Below are 25398 nucleotides of genomic sequence, written 5' to 3'. Positions count from 1 at the left end.
CGTTCATTTTGTTTGAAGACTGCCAACGGGCGAAAGAATAAACCCAGCCAGGGAGAGAAATCACCGTAGATCAGGCATTACTAAGAAGCATTTTTAATGTACCCTCCCAGCCCCAAGACAAATGCAAGATTAAAAAAGAACAAATAATGGAAAAGAAATCCCACCATTACAAGCTACATAGAGTCAGATTTGTCTCTCTTGACCTGTACACAGACATGAATATGTACAAAAACTATATTTAAAATATTACAGATCTTCTTAGCATTTTGTTTTGCTTTTGGTCTAAAAATTACTACAGACGGCCCAAATGCATCTGGCAGTGTCTCTCTGACTGTGGTGATTCACTTTATATTAACATTTCACTTTTTAAAAGAAAAGAAAATGAAAGAAACCACACATACACATAAACCTTACAATAGAATTTAGATTTAAAAAACAAAATCTCAAATTTGGTATCGTTATAACTTTAGTGCACATGATACTCCTCAATCCTCACTTGTAAAAATAATAATAATAATTACTGGACTGAAAACTAGTTTTAAGGGCTTACCTAAACTGAGATTTTCAGTGGTTTAATTTAAACTGGATTAATAAAACTGATTTAAGGTGGTTTGTAGACAGGCTAATTTCTCAAGCTTAAATTCTTTTGCTTGCTTGTTTGTTTTGCATTTTCTGAAACTGTATTTTTAAATTTGTTTTTGTTAGGTTTTCAAATATGTAAGAACAAACAAGCAAAAGAAAAAAAATGACACATACAAAAAACCCACACCTCAACAAGGGGGGTCCAACAACATCTGGAGAGAGGCAGGGGGTCCACCCCTAGGTTAGGGACAGGGAATTAAATTTTACCAGGAAAAGCTGCAACAGCACCTGGGGTTGGGTCCTTAACACCTGAGCTCATCATTGAAGCAGGGTTAGAAATCCATATCCGATGGACTACATTATCTAGATTTGGGATTCATAGGGGCAGAGAAAAATGAAAGGTTGATTATAATAGGGTTGGGGAACCTGTAGCCCTGCAGGATTTTGGTGTACCTACAAGTTCATCGTCCCTTAACACTGGCCATGCTGGCTGTAAATGATGGGCGTTGGGAGTCTAGCAACACATGCAGGGCCCACAGGTTGCCCACCTTTGAACTACAGCCATATCTGTGCATATCTCAAGTGTTACACTGATGCAGGCTTTTTTTTAAAAAAAGGTGTGCACTGAGCAAAGCACGCCAGCAGGAATGAACAGTCCAGGATCCACAATTCAATCAGGTAGGAAAATTCCACGATGCGATGCAATGGAGCCTGGCCCTCCAGAACCGGCGCAGGAAGAGAAGGGCAATATATCCTGGCCCTGGGCGTAGGGCTAAGCGCGGCCACTGGGCGGTTGGTCCTGTGCCCAGGGGACCACCTTCCAAATTCCTGCCACCATTGGCTGATTTGGCAGCAGGAAATGATCCGGCCTGCCATTCACCAATTCACATGGAGGTCTGAGGCCCGCCTGCAAAATCACCTGCCCAAGAAGAGGCAAACAGACTTCTCACTTCTACTGCTTGCTCGCTTTGTCTTCCTACCTGATGTCTTCTGCCACGTTTGATTGAATGAAGGTGTTCCAACGAAAATCAAGACTGTACTTTTTCAAAAGGGAATCTCATTCCTGTTATGTTTTTGGTCACTGACCGAGATGTAATCCTGGTGTTTCTCTTGTCAAGGAAGCCGCAGAAGGGAGAGACAGACGAGGTCGCTTTGCAGGCTTCCTTAGCTCCTCCAGAAACTGGGAAGGAGGCAGGAGCAGTGAATGAAGTCTGTGATGCTTGTCTGTGATGCTATTTCCTGTTGGGAGGGATGGTAATGCATATGCAATCCATAGGCAATAGCAATAGGGGTTTGCTGGGGGGAGGGCGGAACTCAGGAAGGGCATCATGCACTTATTTTTAGGTATGGGTTTGATTTGGCGCTCCAGTAAATAATAGGATAAAGAAGTCCTGAGCAAGACAACATTTCCCACACTGGGAGAGTCTCAATTCCCTTTATGCAATTTGTGGCATGTTCCAACCTAACCAGAGAGCACCTCAGTTGCCTTTTTGCTTGGCCTACAATTCCTCCCTTTGCTGGAGAGACCAATGAGAAAGTTATAGTAGGGCCATCAGTCTCATACAGGAAAGAAAAGAGCTTGTTCCCTCTGGGTTCAAAAGACAGCTCTCGTCTCCCACTGTTAAGCCAGGAAATGCCATTTCCAGCATGGTCACGGTGTGGTTTGTGTGTGTGGATCCTGCCCTCCTGGCAAAATCGACTCCTGCCACCCATTTCCCATCAACAAATCAGTCCAAGGAGACTTCGCAGGGGTTTTCGTGAGCTTGGCGTGCACCCTCATAGATGTGGCGGAAGTCTTTGTAGCGAGGAGCGCAGCTGAGCCAGGCCTCCCCAAAATGCAGCCACCCAGTGAAAAGGAAGCTGCCAGGTCCCGGCTTCACTCCACACCGCAGCAGAGTACGGATGCTGCCCGTGGATTTCCCATATTTGCCAACCGGTTGGAACAAGGCAAACTTCTGGCGGTGGATCCGGGTGGCACTGACACTGATGATGGATTCTTGCGACTCCATGTCATTGGAGACTGTCCGGATATTGCCACGGATGACTGCAGGGGTGGAAGGAGTGGAGAAAACAGAAACGTTTGTTTGTTTGTTATATATATACTGGCCAACAGCAGTTTTACAAAATACATACACACACAGAGAAAACAGCAGATTAAAGCCAAATGGACGGCAGTTTAAAGACTAAAAATAGCACAGTCGATGAGATATATCAATACAATGTCAACAATTACTTAGAGCAGCAGCACACTGATAAAACCCAACTGTGTGTGTGTGTGAAATCCTACAAACCACGGATATGCGCACACACATGGGTGTAGTCAGGGGGGGCAGGGAGGCAGCTGCCCCCCCAAATCAAGTAAAACAATAGAAATACTTAACTAACTAATCACATCAGTTCTGCCCCACAAAAGTCATGCCCCCCCAAAAAAAAATCCTGGCTACGTCCGTATGTACACATCATGCATCTAAAGCACATTTAAAGCATATCCCCCTCCCAAAATAACCCTGGGAACTGTAGTTCTCCCCTCAACAGTAAACTTGGGTGGGGGGCATGCCAGTTGTGGATGGATCCAGAAGCAAAGAGTGAATGGAGCAGGAGATGTGGTCCTTCTTTTTGTACAATAGGCTGCACTCCAGCTCTGCAAAAGTCAGAAGTTTGGACATGCATCTCTCTCTGTCTTCTACTCAGGAAGCAAGAGGCTTTGCCACAGTTCAAGGACATATTCTGGCTAGGCAAAAGCACTTGTGGGTGGTCTTGGAGCAGGGCTGGCGAGTGTGGCTTGTAGAGATCTCCGAAGGCCAGACAGAGTTGCTTGGAGGGCCACACTTGGCCCCAGGACCCGATATTGGTCCCCCATCCCTGCTTTAGGCAAACAGCAAAACTTACTTGTTTTGGCATGCATTTGACCACAAACAAATCAGTTATTTCAGTTTGGTTTTGCTTGCTTGGCTTTCATGTATTTGTTGGCATTTCTAAATCAATGCTCTACATTATTGCTGTTGGGCTTGTTTTATTATTTTTCTCAGCCACACTGGCGGTCCCTGCACTGAAAGGCAGCATGGAAACAAAACCAAATCAATCAACAGAAGTGGTTCTGTAGTGGCACCCAGCTCTAAGGCTACAGCTGAGTATAACTGGTCAGATCTAGCCAATTATGGAGAGGAATCCAGCTATTAGCCTGCTTGCACGCAGGTGCCTTTGGCTTCCTCCAAATCAGCAAGAATTAGCCCCTCCGAGATCATTCTGACAGGCTCGTGATCTGATCCGGCGTGGCAAATCCCCTTGTTCTCCTGTTTGACTTCCTGGTTGCCATGGGAACTTTGGAGTGGGCAGCCAGCGGACCCCCTGACCCCCTTCTCCTATTGTTTAGGGTTGCAAATCTGGAGGTTAGCAGAGCGTGCGGGGCAATAATTGGCAACTGCCCACTGAGCCGGACAGCCTTGAGTGTGCAGGCATTTAAAGGGGAGAATGGAAAGGCCACATCATCCCAGCTGGGGAGCGAGTTGCTCTGTGGGGGCAGCTCTGGCTGCTGGTGCCTCAGCCCGGACTGGCAGGCAAGCAGCTCCTGGTTAGCTACTTAAGCAGCATTCAGGGACAGAGGACAGAGTTCCAGAAGGGCAGGCTTTAGCTTTCACAGCTGCACATGCATTATTAAGAGTGATTTCTATGGCATTTTTTCCCATGTAAAAGGAAAAAAGCAAAAGAAAGAGCCGTGCAATTAACAGTTCTTAGGCCTGGGTCCCTGGGTAACATTAGGCAAGTAAATCACAATCACAGGGTTGGTTGCAATGATGAATGCAATAAGGATCGCTAAGCAAATTGGGCAGTCCAGAATTCTGAAATCCTGAGCGGCTGCTACCAGTCAGTGTGGGCAATATTGAGCTAGATGGACCAATGACTCAGCATAAGGCAGCTTCAATTTATGATGCTGAAGAGGGGAGTGGAAAACGTGACGTTGAGGAAGATGTACTCACCAAAATCACTAGTGCAAACAGCCATCAGAATCTCAGTGTTGTTACACGGACGGCAGCTCCCTGCATCTTCCAAAGGGAAAAAGGAAACAGTCACTCAAACAGAGTTCATGCCGGCCTCACTATCCAATAGTTCTTCTTTAGAGAAGGGATGTGGAGAATGAGGGGAGGCAGAAGTAAAGCGTAGAAAGGCATTGTGAAAAGTTTGCTTCATCTGTGGAGGGGAAGGAGAAATGGCAGTCCATTTCGGGTGATTTTCACTTGAAAATATGGAAAGTGGCTTGTACACTCTATTCATCTTTGACACTAGAGACTTGGCCTCTGTGGCTAGAGGCATCATTTATCAGCTGTGACTGGTACAATATCATCAACTGGCTCCTGGTCTGGGAAAACTTGGCTACAGCAGTTCATACACTGGTTATTTCAAGACCTGATTACTGCAATGAGCTCTATGTGGGGCTTCTCTGCTGAGCAGGAAGAGCTGGGAAAGATTCCCAGACCAAATGCCTTGAAAGCCACTGCCAGACAATATATGAGGAACCAGTGGCCCTCCTGAAGTTGTTGGGTTGCAATTCCCATCATCACTGGCTGTTGACCATTCAGACTGACTCCCATCATGAACTGGAGAGCCACAATTTCCTCATCCTTGATCAGGAGGGGTGTTGTGGTTAGAGAGTTGGGCTAAGAGCTAGGGGATGAGGCTTCCAACGTTACTCAGCCATGAAGCTCAATGGGTGACCTTGGGCCAGTCACTGCCTCTCAGCCTAACCTGCCTCACAGGGTTGTTGTGAGTTTTCAAACTCTTCATGTATTAAATGTCAAGTTGGCATATGCAGAGGTGGGTTTTTGTTTTTGTTGACATAAATTCTATAAACTAAATTAATTCAATATAAATTCTCATTTTCCATAACTAGATATAGATAGATGATAGATAGATAGATAGATAGATAGATAGATAGATGATGATAGATGATAGATAGATAGATAGATAGATAGATAGATAGATGATAGATATAGATATGAAACATAAAAAACCCTAAACTAAAAGGTTTAGCTTTAAGCTTCCCCTTCTGCTCCTAGTGTTTAATGGAAAGAATATACTTAATAAGAGTCAAGATTTACAGCCAAACAAAATAGAAATTTTGGCATTATGAGCACCACGCTCCAACTAACTGGTCTTATTAGGTTTAAGTACCTGTAGAAGGTTGTTTGAAACTAGTCAGCTTCTTAGTCTAATCTACCTCACAGGATTGTTGCAAGGATAAAATGGGGGAAGGGAGAACCATGTGTACCACCTTGAACTCCTTGAAGGAAAAGGCGGGATAGAAATGTAATAAAGAAATAGGCCTGACAAAATGGCCTGCCTTGGTAGAAGGCAGCCTTCCATTTTCCTAAGATGCCCTCTGGGCACAATCCCATTGGCATTAGAGAGCTAAGCTGGTAGGGCTCAAGTGTGCCTAACTCTGGCCCTAGGTGCCAACATTTCTCAAGACAAAGCCTAGTAAAAAGTGTGTGTTTTTTTGGTTTTTTAAAAAAGCCATTCTCCAGTTGGGGAGAATGCCTAGGGTTGCTATGGTAACCATGTTCAGGCCTTATCTGAGATGCAGCTGAACGTCTTGGCGGGTGACTCCGCTACGAGCTGCCGCACACTGGACTTTTGTTAGCTCAGAGATGAGGCCGATTAGATGTTCCTTCTTCGGCCTTGTGTTTTCGATTGCTGAGCACACTCCGGACAGCTTGGGTTACTTGCCCACCTCCTCCCCTTGCCGTGAGGGAGGCCCACACAGCATTCAGAGTCCTTGAAATGCAACAACAGCAAAAGGAGTTTCCGCTTTCCTAAGCCTGGGAAGCAAGTTAAGACTGTTTCCACGTTTGGTTTGCAAATGCTCTAGCATAAGGGTGCCTCAGAGCATGTGCAGAGTTCCTTTACCCCAAGTGGGGAAAGACTTCTTTTTTTAAAAAAAGGATATATGAGTCATAGTACTCTGACCATTACAGAAAGCTGTTGCTTTCTTGCCTGCCTGGAGAAAGCCCAGTGTGCTGTTTGAGCCTGGAATTGCTGAACGAACTCTTCGATTGGGCTATGGTGCTGTGCAAGTGAATGAGTCACATCCATCATCCCACAGACTTTTGCCCCTGGCCCCACCCAGCACTGAAATGTGGCCCCCGGAAAGTTGACCATGAGGGAATGCAGCCCCAGGGCTGAAACAGCTTCCTCACACTTAGGCTAAAAAGGACACCATTCTGATCAGGACATAAATTTTCTGGTTGTGTGGCAACCTTATTTCCACACCCAAGAAAAAGCAAACAGCCCCAGCTACATGCTGTTTCTTTCCAGCAGGACTTAGCATGGTCCTGAATGTCATGTTTCCTCCTTATTTATTTTATTTGTTTAATTTTACATTTATAGCCTCCTTTTCCTCCACGGAGGTCAAGGCAACCCTGTGTCCTAGGTTAGGCTGAGAGGCAATGACTGGCCCAGCAAGCTTCATGGCTGAGTGGAGATTTGAACCCAGGTCTCCCAGGCTCTAGTCCAGCACTGTAATCACTACACCACTGTGGCTCATGATCCTACGCATGTGCCACTTGTAACACAATAGGCATAAGAATATGATGCAAATATTCATCTGTTCCAGGATTCAGTTCCTAGCAGTATCCAGGGAAATGATTCTGGAAAGCTTGGAAATAGAGCTTGAGAGCACTGAGCCTCCCTTGATCTTTTTTTCCCTGAATGGGGATGGGGGATGAATTCAATTCAGTTCATGTTTAAAGGTAATGTACATCTTCCAAAATAATATGCAAACTGAAACACATTTATCTTTCGAAACGGGCGCTTCTCCAAATTTTGCGATGCATTTCCCCAGCCAAATAATGTGCACAAAAATGCACATACTGGGGTAAAGCATGCATAAAATGCATATATTAGTGGAAATAATATAGAGAAATGCATTATATTAGGGGAAATTGGTTTGCAAAGATGTGTATATTAGGGCAGATTGCATAGTAAATGTGTATATTAGGAGAACTTCATGGATGGGAACTAAAAAAAAAGCTTATGTAGAAATAATAGAATTGTAGAGTTGGAAGTGACCATGAACATCATTTAGTCCAAAACCCTGCAATGCAGGAATCGTTTGCCCAATATGGGGCTTGAACCCGTTACCCTGAGATTAAGAGTCACATGCTCTACCAGCTGAGCTAAAATGGGAGGAATTGTACTGGAAAAGTGAGAAACTGAGAAAGCCTGCAATTGACATATTTGTCTATCCCTACCTCCTAAGTCTCAACTTCAGATTTCAAAGGATCCTGGGCAAAATATCCTGAGCGAGTTTTGACCTATAAAGTCTTATACAGGAGGACCCCTAGGTGAGCCTGCCTGGCCCCTGAGATCACCATCCAAAGCCCTTCCCTGCAAGCCAGGCACAGAGTGTGGTGTCAAGAGAAAGAGCCTTCACTGCAGTAAGCCCTTCTGTTTGGAATGCTCTCCCTAGGGAGGCCTGCCTGGCCCCAAACTTAGCATCACTGCAGCGCCAGGCAAATATATATTTCCTTTCCTGGGGATTGTTGGCAGCACCAATGCTATTACATTTTATTATATTCTTTTAAATATGTTTTTGAATATTTATTACTGTATTTTTCACTTACTTGTATATTGCTTCAGGACCTTTTAGTGAGAAGCAATATACACATTTAATAAACCTAAATCTAAAACCTTGCCCCTCCTTGCCAGTGTCACCACCACTGCCCATTGGCTTGCCATCTTCTTCTGGGCCAAAACTGCATTACTGCAAGGCAGAGGGAAAGAGCCAGCTAAGAGGATGCTGGTCCTATTCCCTTGCCTATTTCACTGCTCATCAGGCAGAAGGCAGGTGAACTGCCAGCAACAGGGAGGAATGCTGATTATGCTGACCCTGGCCCTCTCCCAAATCTTGTATTCAGAGGAATACCATCTTTCATGGAATCAAAGAGTTGGAAGGGACCACAAGGGTCATCTAGTCCAACCTGCAATGCAGGAACCTTTGGCCCAATCTGGGATTCTAACCCACAACCCTGAGATTAAAAGTCTCACACTTTGAATGTGGGGGTTCCATAAGTAAAGGTTAAGGATCTATACCAAACTGCTTTAGTTCAGAGTTGTTTGTCCTTTAACTTATTTTCCTCTTGAAGAAAAGCAGAACCAGTTTTGAGTTTGGGGGTCCCAAGGTCCAAGGAACTGGGTGAATTGAATGCCCCCCAGCAGCAGAACTTCCTTGGTCTATGTTAGATTTCTGAAAATGGGCATATACCTACTGCCCTGTAATCCTACCCTGATCTGGAGGCGGGAGAAGTGTCCCTCTGACATTTCCCTGTACAGTTTTATGAAGGGTGTGTGTGTGTCACATTTATTTTAAGCTGAATCCACAATTATGTCAAATCATGTTTAAGGAGGCTTAACTCTGTTTTGGCATGATGGCTAAATTGACAAAGATACAGCCCCTTGCACCATGGAAATGGAAGTGGTGAGATGGTAAAACAACAGTAAACCATGGGTTGCGTTCTAAGCTCAAACCATGGTTTGCGTTCTAAACCATGCTTAGTACAAGCCATGATTTGGCATGGCTGAATGGATTCTTGGTCTTGGTCTCTCCATGCTCACATGTAGAGAAGATGGTTGTTTCTGGGTTTGATATGCTAGAAGATAAAAGCTTGAGAAAATACTACCACGGATGCATCGCAAATGTTCCCTCCAAACCCAGCCATGAAAGCCAAAAGAACTTTACCTTCCATGCTGAGGTTTCTGGACGGCCACGAGAAGCGGGAGTTCCAGTCACCCCGCAGCTCGTAGCGGAAGGCAGCGATCCGGCGGCTGATGTCCTGGTGCAAGGTGGACTGGAGGAAGAGAGCAACCTTCTCCTTGGGCAGCCAGCTAAAACAGCGCACCTTGGGCTGCAAGGTAGCGTCGGCCTCCGAGAGGAGGAGCTCCAAGACACCATCCCTCTCCAAGTAAATCTGAGCTCCTCGGAAGCTGTTGGAGGACTTGATGCAGGCTGTCACCCGCCTGGGGTTCTCTCTGCCGGTGGTGCCTGTGGGAAGGCGGGGGAAAAGGCTCAGACGCAAGGCTCCTGCTGGGTACAACCACTCCAGGGATCCCTCAGCACAGTGCAAGGAGATCTGTTCCACGCTGCCCGATTCCTGCGACAGACCACTGCAAGGGATAGCAAAATGGAGTTAGTATAACAAGGAAGCTGGGGCAGTTTCGTCTCTTCCCAAGAAAGTCAGGACATACATCAGTCAGGTAAAGGTAAAGAAAGGGACCCCTGACCATTAGGTCCAATTGTGACCGACTCTGGGGTTGCAGCGCCCATCTTGCTTTATTGGCCGAGGAAGCCGGCGTACAGCTTCCGGGTCATGTGGCCAGCATGACTAAGCCACTTCTGGCGAACCAGAGCAGCACACGGAAATGCCGTTTACCTTCCCGCCAGAGCAGTACCTATTTATCTACTTGCACTCTGACGTGCTTTCGAACTGCTAGGTTGGCAGGAGCAGGGGATTCGAACCGCCGACCTTCTGAGTCCTAGGCTCTGTGGTTTAACCCACAGCGCCACCGGTGTCCCAGGCACCGGTGTAGAAGGCAACAACTGGTTTCGTAAGAATATCAGTAAAGAGAGGCAAGTTAGGGCTGAGAAGGGGTTTGAAAGGGTGTGAGAGGTGAGACATTGGAGAACAGAGCTGTGTGTACTACATAGCACCCTCCCAAGCTAGTCTGATGCTCTCAGGTGTGAAAAAATGTCTACCCATCACCAATGGCCAGTGCAGTGGACCAGGGTCAGCCCACCCATGAGGCACACTGGGGCAGCCTCCAGACAGCTGAGAGGGGTGCCGCTGCTGTGCCACATGCTCCATTCCAGCCTCTTTTTAATCCCTGGGCTGCCTCCAGGCAATGGTGCCTCCAGAGAGGAGGAAGAGGCAGGGCGGTGGCTTTTCCAGTTTTTCCTGGAGCGACCAAACATCCTGGGCTGCCCTGCAGTGGTGTATGGCATGGAGTAGCAACAGCAGCATCTGGTCCATTGCTGTAAGAAGCAAGATTTATTGGGCCACCCCTGACTATTGCTGCTGTTCTCCAGCACCTAACTAATGTCAGAGCTGGCCCTGGCGGCTGGAGAGCTCTCAGGGAGACACAGTGGCCAATAATGAGTCCCATGAGTATTTCTCAGCCACATTCTCAGAGCTTGCCTCTGCATCATTAACACCTGTTCAGATTGCCCTTCTCTCCCCAGTTGGAGTTGCCCCTTACTCTTTGTCAAAACAGATGAAATGCATCACAAAAAATGACAAAAGACACAGATTTGTACAAACTCTAAATATGCCAGTGCAATAGCTTTTTTGTGGTTACCTTCACCGGTACGGAGCACACTCACCTCTTTTTTCGCTGCCCGTGGCAGCCATTTTGTTCTGGCGCTCACAGCATTTTTATCAATATATGAGTACTGGCACTTTGTTTTTCACCACCACCAAAAATGTATGGTGCTAGCGTATATGTAAAAATGAAAATTTAGACATAATCACTCTACTTTAAACAGAAATACATCTCAGCAGAAGGAGGAAGTTGGTGACCTGTTTGGTGGCTTAGGTGCTAAACATTTGTAAATAAGTTGAAGGTTCCTGCCACTCTCCCTTCTTATTGTTATAACACAATGAAGTTTAACTCAGAGGAGATTCAGTTACCCTGAGCCTAAGTTAGACCTGTCCGTTAATCTCCATGGGTTTACTGTGAGTAGGACTAGCATTGGCTAGAGCCCATTATCTGGATTTAGGCCACACAGCAGGGGAAGGGAACAAATTTCAGTGTCAGGGCTGCATTCACTTCTGGAAAACCTTCCAGGGGCCACATGCCAGTGGTGGGCAGGGCCAGAGCCCAAAGCGGGTGGAGCAACGTATGTCCACTTCCCTACTTTCCACATGGTGTCACACACTCTTCTCTATCTTGCATCCAGACAAACCAGAGGCATTACCAGAGTATAGGGATGGAGCTCAGCCTCGCAAAACACTCAGGTTGCAACGCAGGAGCCACTGGGGGTGTGGCTTATTAGAAAAGGGCGTGGCCTGGAGAGAGTTCCGAGGGCCAGAGACCTAGAGGGCTGCACTTGGCTGCTGGGCCCAAGGTTCCCCACCCTTGGAACAGAGGACTTTCCCCTGTAAAGTAGGACACCTGGACATCCTATTCCCAATCCATGGACAGAAAAGATGTCTCTTGCAGCACGATGCCGTCCAGATGGTTGGAGACTCTGGAGCGACTTGCCATTTCGCAGCAAAAGTGACTCATCTGCTCTGCAAAGGATCAAGATCACTGAGAAACAGATGCGGCAGCTGTGTCACACACCCGACACGCCCCTCCAAAACCCTGTTACGCTGCCCTCTAGAGGCCCCACAAAAGCAAACGCATTATGCTAGAAGACACAGTGGGCCACTTCTTTATGAATGAAGTCTGAGGGTTCCCCTGTTCATGGACTGCAGTACACGGTTCATTCATATTCATAGACACACACCTGTTCAGAAAACAGAAGGTTTGTGTAGCCAACTAAGTTTTACTCAGGGTAGACCTATTAAGATGAATGTGCATAAATAAGTCATGCCCACTAATTGCTGTGAGTCTTCTCTGAGTAGAACTAACCCACAAGGTTGAATTCTTCAAAGCTCTTGCAATCTAAATTATTCTGCCCTGAAGCTGTCAGTTATTTTCAAAAGGCTGCTTTGCCTGCAGATACCTCCCACCCCCACCCCCTGCCTCCCATTTTCATCTTGGACATTCTGCAAAGGACACAGGAGGAAGAACAGTTGTCCTACAGGATTAATGAGAGGAACAAGCACCCCCCTTTTTATACTCCCCCCTTCATTTTAAGGCTTAAGAGAGAAGTGGTTGGTACATAGTCTATGACCTCTGGGTCAGATTATACTGGGCAATCTAAATCAATACTGGTCAGTCATCAACCCTGGAAAAATACTAGTTTCTGAGTTCAATTATCTTCATATAAAAAGACCTATTAAACTATGCCTTCAATACGATGTAAAGGGTTCAGTGCAGTTTGCAAATGTAAACATGCAAATGTTGCAGAATACACCCGCAATAAAGCACCAGTCTGGAGGGGCCCTCGCTTGTCCTGACTCCCCTTCCTCTGATGTTTTCCCTACGTTGCATTTTGGATCATAAACTCATCAGGATGGAGACTCGTCCGCCTGCACTCCCTAAAAAGTGTTATGCTCAGTGATTGTGTAATAACGATGAAAATAATAATAATAATAAGACACACAACAACTATCGTCAGCTGTCTGTGGCTCAACAGCTGAATTGATTCAGCTGGGCTGCAGCAGCAACCTTTGCTCTATAAGGTAGCAAGGGCCTGGACTGCCCCACCTCCCCCGGGGAACAGCTGCTAAAAGAGGGGAAATTGAAACAGAGCATTTGCTCACCAAACCCAGCATGGCTTGTTCAGTGAGACTTTTTAAAAAACCACTAGCTTTCAAAGCCCCCACACAACCTAACAATGTTGTCATTCTTTCTTGCATTTCCCACAGGGTACAACTATACTAAATTACGTGGGAAGGAAATAAATTATGGTGAATTTATGATAATTCCAATGCAAACTGTCAATACATTCTCTGAGTGTATTTCAAGTGCAAGGTTACCATTTAAGATGAAACGTGCAATAAAACCAAATCTCCAGTATTTCTCAGCTCGGCCACTGTAATGCATGCCACAAGGGGCTGTCATAGAGAGGAGGCTAAACTGGTCAAGCCAGGCATGCTCCAATCTCTGCATTGACTTCTCATGGTCTCTGCTCAATATGATGATGTCCTGTAAGTGGCCATACACAGGCGCTGCCTCCTTCCCTCCAGTCTACCCCACCATCGCTGCGTCACATTTCAACATTCTACACAAAGGAAGTATGACGTGTTCTTTCGTTGCCTTTTGAAATTGGGAAGCGCCGTAGCTCAGTGGTAGAGCCTCTGCTTTGCATGCAGAAGGTCCCAGGGCCAATCCCTGTCTGAAACTCTGGAGAGCTGCTGCCCATCAGTCTAGAAAACATCGGCCTAGATCAGGAGTGCCCAAACTATTTTCAAAGAGGGCCAGATTTGATGAAGTGAACAAGTGTGAAGGCCAACCAAAGTAGGATTTTACCCCAATAAATAAATCCGGGGGGCGGGGGCGGACTAGGTCCCCAAAATGGACTTTGGACATGCCTGGCCTAGATGGAGTAGTGGTCTGACTCAGTATAAGACAGCAAAAGGACCCTGCTGCATCAATCCAATGGCCCGTCTAGTCCAACATCCTGTTCTCATGGTGGCCAAACAGATGACTGTGGGACAGCCCAAGAGCACTGTCCCCTCCTGCAGTTTCCAGCAAGTGGCCTTCAGACACGTTACTACCTCCAACTGTGGAGGAATCGCATAGCCATCATGTTCAGATATCAGAAACATTTTGAGTCCCACAAGCCACAATAGCTCAGAAGCATTCAGTCTAACTCCAATGTTTTCTCCTCTAGCCAGTGGTGCCATTAAGACAGGACTTTAGGGCAGATGATCCTGTGGTGGAATGTTCATCAAAAGTTTGGTGGTTCAAGCCCACCCAGGGATGTCTGTGGGCAGGATTCCTGCATCACAGGGGGCTGGACCAGATGACCCTGGGGGTCCCCTTCTAACTCTACATTTCTATGATTCTATGGCGGGGCCCCAACTCAGCAGAATAAGAAACAAGGCCCTGGAACGCAAGAGGGCTGGCTCGACATATTTGGATGGAAGCGAAGGAAAACCCATTACTGGGGGTGGGGCGATAGGGATTTAGGACCATAAATCCCACCATCTAAAATTACCTAGTTGTACCATTGCCTCCAGCCACACAGCTTGTCAAATTATTGTTATTTTTTAAAGCAGAGGCTTTGGTCCAGCGCAGCTGTTCTTATGACCCCCTGCATCTCAATCTAGGCGTGCATGCACTGAAGTGTGGCCAGCATTCTGGACATCAGCACAGCAACTAGTGTCACAAACCAGCTTCAATTATAGAAAGGTTGGATATAATATTAAAAAACAAACTAAGCCTTTCTGGTGCCAAATCCGGAAATCTTTATGGATTGGGTTTGCTACTGCAGCACACATTGCAAAAAGGGCTGCTCTATTTAATCGGTTGCTCAGAAAATGAAAAAAAAAACTTGTAGCACACAAAAATGATGTCTCTAGCTAATCATACAATTGCAGAGTTGGAAGGAACCACGAGGGTTATCTAGTTCAACCCCCTGTAATGCAGAAATCTTTGGCCCAACATGGGGCTCAAACATGCGACCCTGAGCTTAACAGTGTCATGCTCTACCAACTGAGCCAATTTAGCAATCCTCAGGCAGTTTTCTCCTATTTCACAGTACTTTTTATTTTGCAGTACTTATAAGATTCAAATGACAAGCACCATCCTAAAAGAGTCTTTATCCCTTCTCCCTCATACATGAGGGAATGCCTCTTAGTTGCTTCTCTCTTTTTAAAAGGTGCTTTTCTAAAATGGCAACACATATGAAAATTCTTTTTTAAAAGTTTCAAAACTCTTTTTTTCTAATATATATGTAATCAACTAAACCTTAATTTTTTTAAGAACGTAAGAACAGCCCTGTTGAAACAGTCCAATGGTTCACCTAGTCCAGCATCCTGTTCTCACAGCAGCCAACCAGATGTCCATCATAGGAAACATGAAATCAGGACCTGTCTGCAGACATGAATGGAGTGGGAGAACCAGCAATACTACCCTGAGCCTTTGAGAAGTTCAGGATAGGGTTGTATCCAAGCTATATTCAGTGCTGACCCATTGAAATTAATGGATGTAGGCTAGTCATGTCCATTATTTCCAGTGGGTCTATTCTGAGCAACCCATAATAAATGAGTAAAGCACCCCATGAAAGTACTTTAATCCCAGGGGTCCACTTTTTTTCAGCACCCTAGAAAACTGAAGAAATGGCAGCTACCAGGGCAGTTCCCTCTCCACACCATACAATTCTTCTCCTTTTAATAAATTAGGCCACTCATAGGCACAAAGAACCAGCCCACAAAATCACTCAAACAGTTTCAGCCAGTATAAATTAGGTGTCCCTAGCAGAAGACCAGAATTACAGTCTGTGCACAAGGATGGTTTAGGGCAACCAATGTTTAATAAGCCAGGAGGAAAGTTAAACTCTTCAATAAGTATGACCTCACTTGTCTTTCTGGTAAACCATTGTCAAAGAACAGTAGGAGATTCCAATACTTCTCTCTCTCTTATCCATACAATATCAGAACAAGTTAGGCTGCAATCCTTTTCTGGAAGTAAGTTCCACTGAACTCAGTAAGTCATATTTTTGAGTATGCACATATAGAATTGAACTCCCAATCTCCACTTGCGGGGGGGGGGGGGGACGGGGGATGGGACGACAACAATAACCAGCAGCCAAGTCCCATTGTAATTCCATGAAAAACCTAAAATCAGTTAAGGAGGATGACAAGCACCAGGACATGGTTTTGCAACATAAAAGGCCCAGTTAAGGAGACCCATCACCAGCCCACTTTGCAAAACCCTGAAGGGAATCTGGCCTTGCTCTTTATAAGAAGCTGTGGGTTGTAGCCATTGTTGGTTCTAAGTCAGAGTAGATCCCATTGAAGTTAATGAGCCTGGCTCACTTAGGCCCATTCATTTCGATGGGTCTACTCTGCATAAAACTTAGTTGGCTTAGACAAGCCTGTGACTCACACCCTGCACGGCTTCCGCATCCAAAATCTAATTTCTTTTTCTGACTGTCTCCTTGAACTGCTGTTGCACCAATGACTCCCTTAACGCTTACCAGGACTTACAGTATTCTAACTCTAGCTGCTAGCATGGAACACAGCAGGTTTGAAGAACCTACATAACCCAGTATTTCGGAGAGAGAAGGAAAAACCTCTGCAGATGAATGAAGGTCAAACAGCATCACTTTTCGACGACACGTTTTGAAGGCAAGAAATTTGTCCGTATTAATACCTACCTCCCCCTCCAGCTACACTGATCTTCTGAGTAATTGCAAAGGGCTGTATGCAGAAGAACTAAGCCCAGGAGCCCCAACGCCAAAGACATCTTAAGGTCTCTAACTCCTGGGCAAAGAAGCAGGAGAGGAGAAGAATCAAATGTAGGGGAACGAATCCTTTTGGAGCACCATCCTGGAATGTGCTGGCGGAGTTAGGAACGCCCGAGTCTCCCCACCATCCATCTCCTGCCTCTGCCGGCTTTCTTCTGGCTCCTCGCAAGGAATCCCCCGCTTTCTCTTCCTTTCCCCTCTTTTTCAGGCTGCAAAATAGCGCGTCCTCGCCCCCGCTCGCTGCGAGAGACGCTGCAATCGGGGGCAAGACAGACCTGGAGAGAGATGGGAAGCTCCCGAGATTCTCATGGTGAGTTTGAAACGGACTATATAAGACGCCCACAGAGCGCAAGGCAGTTTCAACCCGGGCGGAGGGAAGAGCCGGGAGTGTATGGGTTTGGAGACGCGGGGCGGGGGGGGGGTGGAGATCCTCTGCGGTTTCCCAATCAAAACCAAGCTGGGAAACTTTCGGCCAATCGGAATGCAGGCAAAGGGGAGGGTGCGATTCTCCGCTAGATTAGCAAGTTAGTGGTTCTGAGAACAATGTGATTTCAAAAAAAGGGGGCGACGGACGGACGGACTCTGAAAATATTTTTCTCCAGATGTGTGGAAGTCCATTGCAGGCAGAGGCAGGCAGGCTTTACTTTCAGAGTTTTGAGTGCATTTAAATTAAGTCATCATTTAAATCCCTATAGGATTAGGAGCAATTAGAAGTTGTGAGTTTGGGAATCGCTTTTTCAAAGGAGGCAAAAATTTTGTTTCGGAGAGTGAGAAATTCAGGGGTTTTTTTGTTTTGTTATTTCAAACTAACCTTTCTTTACAAGTTACAAAGTGCAACAGTTCAAGATAAGTGAACAAAATTCCCTCAACATTCCCATCTCTTCCCTTTCCATCCTCCCCTATATTCACCTCACTCCTCCCCCCCCCCCACTGCTTCTAGATTACTTGCTAGAAAATGTGACCACATAGAATCTTTCATAGAATCAGAGTTGGAATGGACCACCAGGGTCATCTAGTCCAACACTCTGCAATGCAGAAATCTTCTGCCCCATGTGGGGCTTGAACCCACAACCCTGAAATTAAGAGGCTCATGCTCTATCAACTGAGCTATCCTAGAATTTAGAGTTGGAAGGCACCGGAGAGTCATCTATCCAACCCTCATGGTCCTTTCCAGTTCTACAATTCTATGATTATAAATTTTCCCAAGGTTGAGGAGGTAGTTTTTGCCTACATTTGGATGCTGTTGGATACAGTGAGACCCATGTCAGAGACACAGATAGAGAAGAGTGCACAAAACTCAGAAATTACATTTAAAAATCACACTTTTGGTGGGTTCTTTGAATTCCCAGGTAGCACCAGTGTGTTTCAAACTTTTGTGCAAATAAGTAGCTAGGGACTACTTCTCCCAAAGAATCATGTGAACCATAGTTTGTTAGGTGTCCTGAGAAATGTAGCTCTGTGTGTGGGGACTACAATTCCCAAGATTCTTGCCAGAGGGAGTTGTGTGTTTGAAATGTGTGTTGGATATGCTTGAAATGTGTGGTGTGGATCTGCTCTCATCAGCTTATTGCATTTCCTGAGTAACAGATCCAGTTCTGAATCTACAATTAGCATTTCACAGTGCAATCTGAACCATGTCTACTCAAAAGTCAAGGCCTGTTGAATTAAATGGGGTTTACTCTTGGGTAAGTGGGGCTCGGATTGCAGCCCAAGTTGCTAATTTGCACTGATCAACTGATTAAAGGCTGCTGCTTGACTTTACATCCAACTTCCTTCCTCTTTATTTTTTTTAACAAGGGGGGGGACACCCCCCACCACCACCACAACCTTGATTACGAACCTTGTGCTGTGACTACTGACATTCTTTGTAACTAGAGATTTGGCAGGATTAGACCCAAAGGAATTCTTATCCAAGCATTATTAATGCTAGGCAGTGATGCAATCCAGTTGCAGTGCATTTTAAGACTTCTGCAAACATTTAATAAAAGAGAACCCTACCACTGTTCTGCTCCCCACCAAACCGCTGCTGTTATTATTAGCCTGTTCATTAGAATACCATACAAACCCACCGCAAGCCTCTTCTATTTATTCCTTCCCCTCCTCCACTGCTCCAGACACCATTGTCCCCAGGTTTAACAAACCCTCCAATTAATTACATTTCCATCGGAGTGACAGCCCGCCAAAATGTTTGAAATAAACACGGAACAATTGCGATGCAGTGATATAGGCTGAAGAACAAAGCGTCCAGAGGGGGGGTGGAGCAGAATGAAAATGAGGGATTGTAAATTTTGATGGGAGAAAGAGAGGAATGAGGGAGGGGAGGGAGAGGGCAGACCAGAGAGTGCATTTGGGATGCAGCCTGTGAAAAGGGGACAGTGGAACAAGACAATCTGTTGGAATCCATAGAGAATGAATTCAGAGCATAAATAAGTCCTGGCACTGTCAATGTATTAAAGCTCCCATCTGCTGCCAAAGCAACACTTGTGGGGAAGAGACACTTGCTTTGCATGCAGCAAGGTTCCAGGTTCAATCACTGGCGTCTCCAGGTAGGGCTGTGAAAGACTCCTGTCTGAAACCTTGCAAGCCAGTGTAGACAATGCTGAGGTCAATGGACCAATGGTCTGATTTGCTACGAGGCAGGGTTCTATATATGTTGAAATTTTCCAGTGGGGAAGGGCTGCAGCCCAGTGGCAGAACACCTGCTTGGAATGCAGAAGGTCCCCGAGTTGGATCCCTGGCATGCGCTCTACGTGGGGCTACCTTTGAAGGTGACCCGGAAACTGCAATTAATCCAGAATGTGGCAGCTAGACTGGTGACTGGGAGCGGCCGCCGGAACCACATAACACCGGTCCTGAGAGATCTGCATTGGTTTCCAGTACGTTTCCAAGCACAATTCAAAGTGTTGGTGCTGACCTTTAAAGCCCTCAATGGCCTCGGTCCAGTAGACCTGAAGGAGCGTCTCCACCCCATCATTCAGCCCGGACACTGAGATCCAGTACAGAGGGCCTTCTGGCGGTTCCCTCATTGCGGGAATTGAGGTTACAGGGAACTAGACAGAGGGCCTTCTCGGTAGTGGCGCCCGCCCTGTGGAACGCCCTCCCTTCAGATGTGAAGGAAATAAACAGCTATTTTATCTTTAAGAGACATCTGAAGGCAGCCCTGTTCAGGGAAGTTTTTACTGCTGTACTGTTTTTAACACTTGATTGGGAGCCACCCAGAGTGGCTGGGAAAACTCAGCCAGATGGGCAGGGTATAAATAAATTATTATTATTATTATTATTATTATTATTATTATTATTATTATTATTTCCAGGAAAGACTGAGGATAGACTCCTGACTGGAGCTTCCAATCAGTGTGGGCCAACCTGTTTTGGAGCACAAATCTCATCAGCCTTGGCCAGTGTGGGCAGCAGGCAGGGATGATAGGATATCCAGAGGGCACCTGGTTGAGGAAGGCTGCTGTAGCCAATACGGAGCTAGGTGGAGCAATGGTCTGGCTCAGTGCAAAGTAGGTTCCTTCCTCTGTTCCGCTGGTCATTAGAAGAGCATCTGCTTTGTCTGCAGAAGATCTCAGATACATCCTTGACATCTTCAGGTGGATCGGGGAAAGACCCCTGCCAGAAGCCCTCTGAAGCTGCTGGTGGTCGGTGAAGAAAATGCTGAGCTAGATGGAGCAATGGTCTGACTCAGGTCACACCCACAGGTCTTAACTGTCATGGCTCCCCCCCCAAAGAATCATGGGAACTGTAATTTGTCAAGGGTGCTGGGAATGGGAGGTCCGTGAAGTCAGCAATGATAACAAACTGCAGTTCCCAGGATTCTTGGTGGGCAGCCAAGACTGCTAAAGGTGGCATAAGAGGGCTTTAAAGGTATGGTGTGGATGTGACCAATGCTGTTCTGCTGGATTTGGGCTTAGGGAGTGATTCATCAGGGACCCAAGCACACCTGATGCACAGATGGAGAAAAATCACTGCTGTTCCAATAAGGAGGAGGAACTGGTGCATCACACAGAGACCACCAGGCAACCTCTTCTGTGGATAGGAGTTTTTGGCTTATATACACAGAGCTGGAGCACATAGAATTGTAGAGTTGGAAGGGACCCTGAGGGTCATCTAGTCCAACCCCCTGTAGTGCAGGAATCTCAGCTAAAGCATCTATGACCAATGGCCATCCAACCTCTAAAAACTCCCAAGGAAGGAGAGTCCACAACTTCTGGAGGGAGACCATTGCACTGGAAGCCACCTTCCAGATCATTGGCCCATCTAGTTCAGCATTCCCTGTAGTGCCTGTCCAGGGTTTTCTGCAGGGGTCTTCTGCAGTCCTAACTGGAGATGCCAAGAGCTGAACTTGGCAGCGTGTGCCTACGAAAAAGGTGCTCTGCCATTGGATGGTGGCCCTTCCCAAGGACAAGCAGCCCCTCTCCCTCCTTCCATTGACAAGCCATTGTGGTTGCTTGCTTGAAGGAAAGGTACTTTTCACAGAGGGCTTGGTTAACCAACACCAAAAAGAAATATTTCTTTTAAAAAAAAGTTTTTTATTCAAAATTAAAACAAGACATATTATCTAAAAACATATCATCCTTGTTTTCCCCCCATTTTTCCTCCCTCCCTCCCCCCCACAACCCCCCCACCCCCACCCCCCCGACTTCCCTCGGTTCCAGTCTTTGGTTTCTCTGAGACTGCTGTTTTCTGCATGTTACAAAGTTGTATAGATCCTCAAACTATTTAGCTGATTATTATCAATAAAAAGTTTGTGAATGTTTATTCAAAACCTGCCAAGGAGTCCAGTTCACTTTGTTGCATCTTCAGATACTTTGTAAAGGGTTCCCATTCATCCTTAAAGTCACAGTTATCCTTGTCCCGTAGCTTATATGTCAGTTTTGCCAGTTCTGCATAGTCCATCAATTTTTCTTGCCATGATTCTTTAGTTGGGGTTTCTTCAGTCTTCCATCCTTGTGCTACCAGAACGCTCGCGGCCGTTGTCGCATACATGAAGATGTTTTTCAGAAATATTTCAATATATAAATGCATGATAACAAAATTTAAAAAGGGGAATTTGGTAATAAAAGAGCCGGTTGGAGGACTATGGAGCATGTGGCATGAAAGCGTTGGAGCACATTCTGGAATGCAAATGCACATTTGGTGGCAAAAGGGAACAAGGGGCATGTGAACCCAAACTGAGAGGTTTCATTGTGGATCATGGGTTTTGTAGTTTTAAGGAGGCCTGGGCAGTCTCTTTTGCCTCATAGGTTTTGTAGTTTTAAAGAGGCCTGAGCCATCTGTTTTGCATCATGGAGCCGTACGCAATTCTCACGCATCTTCATTATTGAATTATTTTATTTCTCATGGCACTGGGTTTGGTTTTGGGTTCAGGCTATGTCTAGCAACCTGGGCTTCTTCTCCTTTTTTTGCCAGAGACGGAGATTCAGCTCTCTCTTTTTTCCAGAGTGAGAGATGTTGAAGGTTCGTGGTGGTCTCTGGGTCACCAAGGTGCTCAGAGAAAGGCGGGTGTGCTTTGCAGAGAAGAACAAGCGGAGGAGTTATTCACCCTTCACGTACTGCACACCCTGGACAAAACACCGTAATATTTGTGTGGTTCTTTGGATGCCTTTGGAGGGGAAACATCCAAGACTGCTTGCGAGCAGGAAAGCAGCCAGGGCTCATTACCATAAAATGAGGGGAGATAAACGAAAAGGCGGCAGAGAGGAGGGGGGGATGGAGGGCAGGAGGCACAAAGTTGGGAGGCCCAATTGTCCTGCCCCCATCAATCACAGCTCCCGCCAGAATTGTGATTAGGAGAGAAGCAGCAAGTTTGCAAAAGGAGGGAGAAAGAGAAAGATCTGGGATTCTAGGCAGTTCGCTGGAGATTAAAGGGCTAGCCGACCCTTGCTCTCCTTTGTTCCGCAAACACTCATAAATCTGGTAGGCTGAAATAAGAGCAGAGCGAGGCACCTACCAGTCTCCCATCTCTTCTGAGCTGCATTGCAAGGGGTGGGGAGTAGTGCAGTGTTGTGTTGGTAAATTCTGAAAAACAGCAGGCACTCTTCATCACAAGGCCCCAGCCACAACTTTTTCCTTTACTATTAATAATTTTGTATTAAGATTTTTTTTAATATGCCCACACAAACCCAGAATATTTAACTAGACACACACATACCCAATATGACGATATAACATTGTGCAGAGCCCAAGGTGGGGTTATATTGACCTTGGACTTGGGAAACCAGGGTTCAGTGCCCCACTTGGCCATGAAGCATGGGTATGTGTGTGTGTGTGGCTTGCGCCAGTCACAATCCCTCTGCCTAAACTCCTCCTCAGAGTAGTTGTGAGGCCAAAATAAGGAGGGCGGAGGACCATGTCCACTACCTGGAAGAAAGATAGGATGTAAATGGATAGAAATAAGTGATATCTCTTGCACATAAAAACAGCTGGTAGAGTAGACAGTTCCAGTTAAGAAGAGCCTGGCTGCTGGATCAGACCAATGGCCCACCTAGTACAGCATCCTGTTTTCATAGTGGCTGACCAGATGCTGCCTAGTGATAGAGACAGCCCTGGTCACAAAGACAGAATGGATGCTTCCCTGAACATAAAAATGCAAGAAGAACCGGACAAATTAGCGTTAATTCCAGAAGCGTATGCTCAATTCTGACCAAACTAAACCTATGGATGTATATTTTGCTCTAGTTGGGACGCGGGTGGCGCTGTGGGTTAAACCACAGAGCCTAGGACTTGCCGATCAGAAGGTCAGCGGTTCGAATCCCTGTGACAGGGTGAGCTCCCGTCGCTCGGTCCCTGCTCCTGCCAACCTAGCAGTTCGAAAGCACCTCAAAGTGCAAGTAGATAAATAGGAACCGCTCCAGTGGGAAGGTAAACGGTGTTTCTGTGTGCTGCTCTGGTTTGCCAGAAGCGGTTTAGTCTTGTTGGCCACATGACGCAGAAGCTGTACGCCGGCTCCCTCGGCCAATAAAGCGAGATGAGCACTGCAACCCCAGAGTCGGTCACGACTGGACCTAATGGTCAGGGGTCCCTTTACCTTTGCCTAGGCTTAGTTTGGTCAGAATCAAGTATACAGTTCCAGATTAAGCCCCATAGAGGCCCCCAGGCAGTCTAAATCTCGGGGGGGGGGCTTGCAAATCATCTCCTAATATGTTTTTTATTTTACCAACCAACAATTTTAATTAACCAGTTTTATTACACAATGTTATTTTGATCCATTGTCGTGAGGCCCCTAAAAGGCGTGGAGCCCATAGGCCTACTCTGCCTATTTAGTAATCCAGCATTACAAGTATACACTTCAAAATGTCTTCAAAAGTCTCCTGTCTCCAGCCAGTCTGAGCAGAGTTTGTGTCCACATTTAGGCAACTTGCACAGGATCCAGAATTCATAAATGGAGTGGAATCCATTAGGAGCCTCTCGGCATCCCTTGCCGTGATCTACTGAAAATCACTCAGAGATTTACTGGTAGATCCTGATCCATCTTCTGTTAGGGAGAGTGGAGAAACTCTATTCAGTTCGCATTTAAAAGGGAACTTACCTAATTTGCATTTTCCAAAATAATACGTGGAACTCAACCCGGTTATCCTTCAAAATTCGCACTTCTCCAGATTTGGAATGCAGTTCTCCTGCCAAGTAATGTGTGCAAAAATGCATAAACTGGGGTGAAGTGTGCATTAAAAATGCCTATATTGGTGGAGATAACATACAGAATGTATTTAGGGACTATCACATACAGAAACGGCTTTATATTAGGAACAATTGCATATGAAAGTGTGTCTATTAGGAGAAATTCACACTAAAACTCTGTTGAATTTTCACGAGGGGATACAACACACACTCAAGCCCCCATATATTCAAGCCAATGTAGAAATATGGAGAATGGAGGTTAAGGGTGGGAGGGGGAGGGAGAATTAGAAAGTGAAATTGGCATATTCGTCCATTCTTAGCCTCCCGGTCATCAGTGGCATAATTTCTTCTGTTGGCTCTATTCACTTTCATGATCTTCATTATCTCAGCTCTGGAGGCTCCCTGCAGTGGGGCACTGAGACGGTGGGGGGGTCAGAGTTCAAAAGTCAGGGGTCCCAGGGTTGGAAGCAACACAAGGAGAGGGGCCATCATAGCAGCCTCCTCCCAGCTGGTTATCATAAATGACTGTTAGTCTTGCCTAAGATCAAAGCCCACCATCTTCATAAGGGGTGGAGGGATGTCAGCAGGAAACACTGTCCTCCCCCACCTCAAAACCCCAGTTCCTTTCACTGCCCTGGAGCCAGGCCTGCCACATCTGCACAGTTATGTGCTCAGCTACCCCTTTGTGGGAATAATGTATGATGCCTTTCAAATGGCAGGATAATTGTGCTTTAAAAAGTATTTACATGTTCCACAGATTTTGCCTTTCAGAGTCTGAATCCCCTGGACAGCAGGCTTAACGTAAGGTTGCCAACTGATTGGGAAGGGGCCCCCAGTTTGTTTCTGCTCCTTTAAAAAGGCAAGGGTGGGAAGAAGGTACACCAGGATTTGGGGTGGGTGAATCTTGTCAGTCTCAGTTTTTCCTTTTTCCGGTCTTAAATTCAGTTCTCCACAACAGGTTTTGTTTCAGTCCTAAAATGTTTTGCATTTTAGTGCAAATTTCTCCTAGTATACACATTTTGGTAAAATTCCCCTAATATAATGCATTTCTGTATGTCGTTTTCACTAATAAATTACTGTATGGGGACATTTTACAGCGGTAAATGCCCTTTTGGACA

At 46.0% G+C, this 25398-nt stretch overlaps 1 protein-coding gene across 2 annotated transcripts; it reads right to left on the bottom strand.

Moving 5' to 3' along the window:
* Window positions 1-1331: 1331 nt before the first annotated feature.
* On the bottom strand, window positions 1332-17054 carry METRN (meteorin, glial cell differentiation regulator). Of its 2 annotated transcripts, none has more exons than XM_053364753.1 (4): window positions 16568-17054; window positions 9317-9741; window positions 4560-4619; window positions 1332-2626 (listed from the first exon to the last, which is right to left on the bottom strand). In XM_053364753.1, the coding sequence occupies exons 1-4, from the start codon at window positions 16654-16656 to the stop codon at window positions 2310-2312; spliced, it is 891 nt and encodes a 296-aa protein (XP_053220728.1). In that variant the 5' UTR covers window positions 16657-17054; the 3' UTR covers window positions 1332-2309. The 2 variants fall into 2 exon arrangements, with proteins under 2 accessions (XP_053220728.1, XP_053220726.1); XM_053364751.1 differs by having other exon boundaries at window positions 4560-4625; window positions 16568-17053.
* Between the last annotated feature and the right edge of the window lie 8344 nt (window positions 17055-25398).

Source organism: Podarcis raffonei, chromosome 14, assembly GCF_027172205.1.
Source record: "Podarcis raffonei isolate rPodRaf1 chromosome 14, rPodRaf1.pri, whole genome shotgun sequence".
NCBI lineage: Eukaryota > Metazoa > Chordata > Lepidosauria > Squamata > Lacertidae > Podarcis > Podarcis raffonei.
Note: the sequence above shows the minus strand (reverse complement) of the source record. Positions and strands in the feature narration are given on the sequence as shown.